Raw genomic sequence first — 8,215 nt, 5'->3', positions numbered from 1 at the left:
ACTCTTTCCACTTCCCAGGACACAGGTGTCTGTATGATGCTCATTGCCATGCCCACTGCCAAGATAGAAATGGATGAATGTTGTCATTGACTGGCACTAATCAAGCCCAGCTTGGTCTCTGTGATCCCAGCTGCTGGCTGGCCTGAAGTCCCTCCTGATTTCAGGCAGGACTGAGCAGAAATCACATATCTGTAAGAGTGTTCGTATCAGTCCCTAAATTCCAGATCCCTGATAGGGATGAATTCCAGAGCCAACTGCCCCTGGGCTGCATGTGGAGTGCCAAGGAAACCATTGCACAGATGTTGATTGCAGGAAATAGCTGGCGTCTCGCCTGTCCTGTTCCTGGCAGAACAGGTTTGGCTTGTATGGGTGTGTGCCTGTGCACGTAAAATTGGCTAATGGCTGTGACAGTCCCTGTTCATGCTCGGACATTTGGGACACCTAGTAATGCCCAGCACTGTCCCTCATCCCTATCCAACCCCTTGGTGTGTTAGACCCAATGGAGAAGGAGTTGCTGGCATATGGCAAGTGTAGGGCTTGTGGCTTCTCATCTGCTGGAGGGCAAGACCGCTGTAGACAGACTCCCATTCAGCTGGACCTGAGCAAAAGGCATCCTCCCCCCAGGCATTGCTGCTTCCTGGTACCAGCCCTACTATCACCCGAACCTTTGAGGGTACTGTGCATGGAGCTAGCAGGACCTGTACACTGCCTGATGTCAAGCCACTGCAAACACTAGACTTTTAAACATTTTTTTTCCCTAGTGGTGATAGTGGTGATAGGACACGTTCAGCAGTGGGGAAAGATGGCTACAACTTCCCAGTGTCTGGCAGATGCCACTGACTGCTCTTGGAGGAATGATCTCTAAATGAGTCCAAGCCAGGTTATTTAGTAACTTATGGCATCTCACTAATGCCTGGAACTACACCCAGAAAAAGACCAAGAGGTCAGGACACAAAATGCAGGAACATCTGGTGACTCCCCTCACTGCTGGCACACACTGTTCACCCAGCCCCCCAGCACTGCCAGCAACCAGCATTCAGCATCCATGAATCAGAATCACAATGAGACACAGCACAGCCTCATATAATGAACCCTGTTTGTAACAACCCCCAACTTTTCACAGTTGCAGTGGCAGGGTCCAATTTTTTGCATACCCCCAACTTTTCACAGTTGCAGTGGCAGGGGCCAATTTTTTGCCCTATGATGATGCAGCAAGTAGACTAACCCAGTTAGGGTGAACACCCTCTTTTTAACGAATCTTTTATCCCCAGGAGTGTTCCTTTTAATGAGGTTATTTTTTTTTTTAATTGTAATTTTGGGGCTTTTCAAATGTGTTCATAGCTCTTCCTCTTAAACCAGGTGTGCTAGAAGCTTTAAAAAAAATTAAAAATGAGATGCTCATGATGCTCACATGACTCCAGGTGTTGGAGCTTTAAAAGCACCAGATATTGCCTGATTCACAGTATACTTGTGAATACTGGAGGCACCAAGGATTGACTACATTCTCCTGCTGCTTCTCCCCCCACCCCATGGTACCCTGACACGCTTAGGATGAATCTGCGGCACTGACCTCCAGGTACTGTCAGCCAGTACCAGCCCCCTTACTCCGTGCTCATCACCCACACCTCCTCTTTGTCTGCTGCTCATCTTTCCCTGTGAGTAGCATTCACCAATGATTAGACAGGTCCCCTTTGAGACAATGCCCCCAATGCTCACCTGCTTGTAAGTAAGCGCTAGTGTAGCAGCCAGCTCCCGAATCTGCTGGGGGCTGAGGTACTTCTGGCTTTGAAAGCGCTGGTGCAGGGTCTGCAGTTGCTCCTTGGAGAAGGCGGTACGGCTCTTGGCCTTTTTCACCTCTCCTGTACTTTTCTCCCCACCCTTCTGGGACTTGGGAGTAGGTTGTGGGGAAGGGGATGCTGCATGGGGGCTGGTGGCAGAGTCTGGTGTGAGCTGGCTGAAGTTCCCAGAGCCGGAGGAAGCAGGGGAGAGATCTAAAGACAAAAAAATATAAGGGAACATACACTGTAATCCACTGGGCCGTGTGTGCCATCAGAACTGCTTCTCTATGTGGGTAACAGCACAGAGAGATTTGCATTTAGCTTCAGGGCTTAAGAGGCTTTTCAAGGGAAAGGTTGTGGTATTGGTTTGTGCTGCCAAAGGGAAACTGTGAGTGGCTGGACAAGTCTGGACGATGATGCCCTTTAACATCAAAGCTAGGCAGAACATTTTCACCTGGTGATCTCAAAGTGCTCTCCAGATGGATGAGCAGCACTATTATTCTGTACCACAGGAGGAGGAACTGGGGCAAAGAGAGGGGTGTGACATGATCACACAGCAAGTCCAGGCAACAGAATCTCAGGCTTGTCTTTTCAAGGCCAGCTACTGATGAGACACCCCACAGGTCTCTGATTTTCTGAGCACAAGTACTCAGAACTTTATGCAATTCAGACCCCCTCCATTCTGGTGCCCCAGCACACAGGCACAAGGAACCCACAGCCATTTTTTGATAGTAAAGGCCCCAAATGCTTAGTTTGGATTCCTGCCCCTTTGCAGTAATGACACCATTCTACTCCCTCCTATCCATGGAAGTAAAAGCACTTTGCAAACTGATGAATTGGTCCTTGACTCATGTGGGAAATATCACTATGATCACTGTGCGTAATACAGGGAGCCCAAAGAAGCAATGATAAGCAGAAGGACCCCATGAGACAGTCAGACCTAGCCCTAAATTGGCTTACTTGAAGCAAGCTGCTCAAACTGGCACTAGGCTTAGATGAAAAACAGAACAGTGTGTTTTGCTGATGAGAGTTTGGAGCAAGGGAAAAGGAGGAGAGAGATGGTGCAGAGTCCTCCACAAGAGAGATGGTTGACAGCTCTCTAAAAACACCCTGGAGGAAGTGTTCAAGGGAAGGCCAGGGGCTGAAAAATCCCCTTCCTGCTTGTCCTGGCCCATGTCCTAAGGGAGTCCTGGGTTGAAGGACAAAGATGAGATTACAATCTTAAGGGAGAACTTCCTAAACTATCTGTGCCACTAGCCCAAACAAAAGCTCCTGACATGCAAAGTCACTGAGGCAGCCTGAACAGGAAAATATAAGCAAGGATAGCTCTCTCCTGGGTATCTGGTGTGTCTGTCAGTACCCAGCACTAGGGCTAGAAGTATCCAGTCTCTCTCTCACCAGCCTGACCAGATGTGCTGGGACAAGTCCTTCCATCTCCTGCTCCTCCACCCACCCCCACCCTCTCAACTGATCTTTTTTTCCATATTTCTCCCTCTGCCCCCCAAAATCTGTGGCTGGATTTTAACCCCTGCCAATCACCATTCTGCCTACCAATGAATTGGGAGGGAAAAGGGACAACATCCTCTTGTGGGTAGTGCAGTTTTGGAGCTGGTAACAGAGCCTTCCTGTCCTTAACAACCCCCTACCTCCCAAGAACCTGAACCAAGGGGCAGGAGAGGAGAGGGCCATTTCTTCTTCTCCAGCAGGTACCTCACCCATGACTACTTCCCCATATAACTCTCCTTTCCCACTGTGGGCCCCTGGGTGCTGTCCCCACCCCCAGCTGAAGTGGAAGACATCCTTGTGTTGGAGGAAAGGTCAAGTGAACCTCAGATGTGGGCCTTGTTCCCACCTGTGTCACAATGCATGACCGTGGGTCTCCTCATGCACTGCTTCATGGTCAGGCATCTACAATGTGAAGTTACTTGCCCTTCTGTACAGTACCACAAAGTGGGAAGTTTTTGAGCAGGATTAAGTCGGGGAGAGTTTAGAGGTAAAGACACAGGCTTTAGAGTCTGCCCAGCTGCTTTGGGAATGAGCACCACAGGAAACCCCGTAACTAACAGGTATGCAGCAGGCATCCATCTTCCTATCATGACTTCAGCAAGACCCCAGCACTCCCCACCAGCAATTCTGTCCTCATCTTACCATTGCTACCATGGTTTCAGTCCCCTCACTGCTTCTGTTCTCCTTCCACTGAGCACACCACTTCCAACACGCCTCCCAGGCTTCTCTCCCTGGCTTCTCTCAATAAGAAAAAGTTTTGGAAACCTCTGTTCAAAGCAAGCGCTTCCCCTCCACTTGATTTGCTTCTCAGCTACTGGCAACTCCTTATCCCTCAAGAGCTGGCAATGTGAACTGTGGGCTGTAGGAGACAGGGAGAGAGGTGGGGCAGCTCTGCAGCAGTGGGGAGCTGGGTCAGATGGGCTGAAGAGGGGTTTGGGCGACAGGGAGGTAGGTCCTGGCAGAGGTGTAGCAGGGCAGCCATGATGCATGGGGCAGTGCTGACTCCTATGCTGATGGCAACAGTGCTTTCAGCTGTTGCTGAAGTGGTAGCTATTTTTGTGCACCCCACCCCCCTTTCAGTGATGCTGCTGGGTCACCTGCAGATATACAGCCTCTGATTGGGGGGGGGTGGGGGGGTGGGAAGCTGGATGATATGGGTGATTGTAGACAAGAAGAATGGTGAATGCAAGCCAGCTTTTAGGCCTAGCTGAGGCTAAAGGCTCTCCCCGTTACTGGAGGAGCAGGAGCACAGAGCTACGCCGCAGTAGCTGTAGTAAGATGAGGAGGCTTTTAGGCCCTTCCAAAGCTAAAAACCACCCCTGCTAAGTGGGGAGTCACAAATCCAGGCAGTCCCCTCAGGCCCCTCCTGTTGCATTTCCCATGGAAAGAAGTAAGGCAGAAGGCAAGCCTTCCTTGACTCGGATACAGCCTGGGCCACAGCGGTGAAGACAGCTGAATCCTAACCATCAAGGAGAGAGGCCTAGCTAGGGGCCCATGTCTGTGGGATGGGGTGGACCAGTGGGTTATGTGGGGACTATGTTTTCAGGGCTGCCTTCACTGGGAAAAGTATGTTGCAGACACATGGCTTCCTTCAGCCAGAGCTCCTCTTACTCCCTAGAGTCTGAACCATCCCAGTGTTTGGAGTAAAATCTGCTCCACCACCCCCTCCCCTCCTAGACCCAGCAGAAGAAAAGCATCCCCTGCAGAGCACCCCATGAGAGAAAGTTTAGGAAAAGGACAGGTACCAGCAAACAGGAACGCCAGCTCAAACCAACCCTGCCATAAAACAGGGATGGGCCCAAATGCCCTCAGCCCCTGATCTCTGGTCCCTCATCCAAAGCCCTGCATGTCTGAATGTTCCAAGATTGTGAGGGGGAAGGGATGAGAGAGGGTCTGCTCAAAATTAGGATCTTAATTCTGCTGTCTTGGACCTCCAGAGGCATCTAATGCATGATGGTCTCCTTGATGGATTTCTGGCCTGTGTAACATGCAAACTGTAAAGCTAAGCCTTCTGCTTAAAGTAAAAAACAAATCCCTACACCTGGCAGTCAATATAGTTTTCCAAACAAAAGCAGGATCTCATGCACTATCCAGCATGCAGACAGCCTGAAACAACCACTCAGATTCTTGCTATGACTAAGAGTTGTAAACTCTCCTACACCTCTGTAATGAAAACCATTTCTAACTCTTAAGATGGTTCAGCACTAGAAGAGATTACCTAGAAAGGATGTCGCTCTGTCACTGGAAGTTGTTAAAACCATGTTAGACAAATATTTGTCTGGGCTTGTTTAGAACAGAGGTTCCCAAACTTTTTTATTGTGTAACCCCTTCCAGATTTACTAGCTGCCCAGGTACCCCTACCAGCCTGTGTTTTATATTTATTTTAATCCCTTAAATGCCAATTATTACTATAATGAAAATTATATCTGCCATTACACAATTTCTCCCTTGTACTCGCCCCCCCAGAGATGTCTTGCATACCCCCAGGGGTACACATACCACAGTTTGGGAACCCCTGGTTTAGAGAGAGCTAATTCTGTCTGGAGCAGGTGAGTGGGCTAGATAACCTCCTTAGGTCCCTTCTAGTGCTCTCTTTCTAGGATTAAATTCAGTGCTGTGTTGGCTCTGGAATGGAACAGTGACACTAAGTGAAGACCTATCTTCCTTAGTTCTTTTACTGCTATTCTTTTGTGTAGAAGGGATACAAAGGGGACAGGACTGAAGCCCATGGAGATGGGAGTTTGGAGTTTGGTTGCAGTGATGAAAATGTGGAGGAAAGACAGAGGGGGAGAACGGACAGATGGGGGGCGGGGGGCACGGAGAGAAACAGAAGCAGATGGGAGGGGGATAGAAACAAAGACAAGGAACAGTGATGGGTTCTGCCAGGGAGTGGGCTTCCTACAGGAGAAATACTGAATGTGGCTTACAATCTCTACTTTTCCCAGATCATGACAAAGGGACCTTGATCCCAAAAGCTTGAAGAAAAGGACAATTTTCTTGCAATTTCCCAGTTGGTCTAATAAAAGGTATAATTTTGGAACCAAAAGTTTTAGTTTTTTGTATGTCTCCTTGGCAGATGATAAAACTTGTAACTAGAAGCATAGCTCCTACCTGAAGGCCTTGATCTCTGAGCAGAGCCAGTGCTGACAGTCCTAGGGACTCTGAAGGGAGCTGAGGGCAAGATGGAGTCCCGATGCATGTCCTGCCCCACCAAACATAATAAATGGGTTCTAGCGCTCCCTAAAAACAGATCTGACAGCTCTTGCTAAAAGTGGGCCTTGGACAGTCCTACGGGCCTTGGCTATCAGCCTGCTAGGATATGTCTTCAAGCAATCTTTTAAATGCTGCAGCAGGGACACAGACAATCCTGCTTTGCATGTCTGTTATTTTATAGCTGAGGCTCCCAGAGCGTGTTACAAGCATGAATAAGTCAGGCTTATGTCCTCATTTTACAGAAAGGTAAGAGAAGCATGAAGAGGGGAAGTGGCTGCTCACAGTCCCATAGGAAACCCAGACAAGAACTGGAAGAACCCAGGAGTCCTGACTTTCACCAACCCCTGCTGTAATCATTGGACTCCATCGCCACTCTTTGCTCTGCTGGGTCAGGAGTAGTGCTGTCTCTGGTTCATAGATGAGGCACAGACAGGGAAACTGAGTAGCCCAAGCCCAAGGTCACCCAATGAGTCAATGACAGATCTGGAATTAGAACCCCGATGTCCTGAAGCTCAGGCCCTTGACCTTGATACCTTACCTGGGTTCTCATTCTTTTCCTCTGGCTCTGGAAACTGGACATTACCAGCTGGTATTGCTGCTCCTCCTGGGCACGGATCTCGTTCTGCCTCCCCTGCAGAGTTCCAGTAAAACTCCCTGTAGCCTGCACCAGCCCCACTTGGGTACGACTGGTAAGAGGGCATAGCCAAGTGAGCAAACATGGGTTGGTATGAAGAAAAAATTGGTATGAAGAAAAAGTGGCTCCTTTGCTAGCTCCCTAGACACTACACCTTGCTCAGAGGCTGAGCTGTCGGGGAGTCCCCTTTATAGCAATCAGTTCCTTTCTCTGAAGTACAATATCCTCCATCAGCCGTGTTTTGTCATGTTAAAGAGGGCTGATTGGTGGGGAGGGGACCTGTGAGACAGACAGGGAGCTGGGACAAGGAAGGGGAAGGAAAGAGGCACATGGCATCAGGGTTAAAAAATGTCCCCCTGAATTCCTGGCATTCTACAGCTCTCTCAATGCCTCCCCTCCTCCTCCAGCTCTGCCTGATCCAGCACCTGAGGAAGTAGTGCAAAACCTTCCACTGACTTCACTGTCTGTGGCGCTAACCTCCTACAGGCATTAAAAAGCAGCTCTCTGTCCCATGGGAAAGGCTGCCCATGGGGAAGAGGCATACTCACAGCAAAGGGAGATGAGTCTCAACTGTCCACCAGGATTGGGAGGAAGGGTAGTGCATCCAGGTCTCCTCAGATGGCCCTTTAATGAAGGCAGCTAGGACCTCACTTGATGTTTAGGAAAGGCTTTGCAAACAGAGGGCTGAAGCAGTTTGCAAATTGGGTGGAAAATGCCACAAAATCAGAACAGTAGCACTTTATGCCCTATTGACCCTGGTCAAAAAGGAGGCACAGGGGCAAGTCAACTGAGAATTAAGGCCTGGTGGTTGGAAACCATCTTTTTGTCTTAACATGAAATGCCCACTGTTGGGATCAGCATCTGGCATGTCTGCCTTCTGATGCCAGATCAAACCCCAGAGCTGCAGGGAAATATGCACCTGGCACCCGATCCAGTTTTGCAGGGCAGGCCAATCAATACAGGCTATTGATTCATTTCTGCATGTGTGCCAGAGGCATTTTTGCTGTATCACACAGTAGCCTTAGATAGCTCATCTCCACACAGGGTGTCCTAGGAACTGCTCCTCAAAGCTCAAGCGTAACCC

The 8,215-nt window shown here is 49.3% G+C and overlaps 1 protein-coding gene across 1 annotated transcript in view; it reads right to left on the bottom strand.

The window, feature by feature from the left end:
• The window catches only part of LOC102376399 (homeobox protein NANOG-like), an 8,702-nt gene extending 1,486 nt beyond the window's left edge, over positions 1 to 7,216 (bottom strand). Inside the window, exons 1-2 of the mRNA XM_006032636.3 lie at positions 7,036 to 7,216; positions 1,717 to 1,991 (exon numbers count right to left, since the gene is read on the bottom strand). Of these exons, the coding sequence (XP_006032698.3) occupies positions 1,717 to 1,991; positions 7,036 to 7,216 (456 nt within the window). The remainder of the gene's footprint in view (positions 1 to 1,716; positions 1,992 to 7,035) is intronic.
• Positions 7,217 to 8,215: the final 999 nt, after the last annotated feature.

The sequence above is a fragment of the Alligator sinensis genome, unplaced genomic scaffold (assembly GCF_000455745.1).
Source record: "Alligator sinensis unplaced genomic scaffold, ASM45574v1 scaffold1129_1, whole genome shotgun sequence".
In the NCBI taxonomy this organism is placed as follows: domain Eukaryota; kingdom Metazoa; phylum Chordata; order Crocodylia; family Alligatoridae; genus Alligator; species Alligator sinensis.
This window is presented reverse-complemented; position numbering and strand designations above follow the sequence as displayed.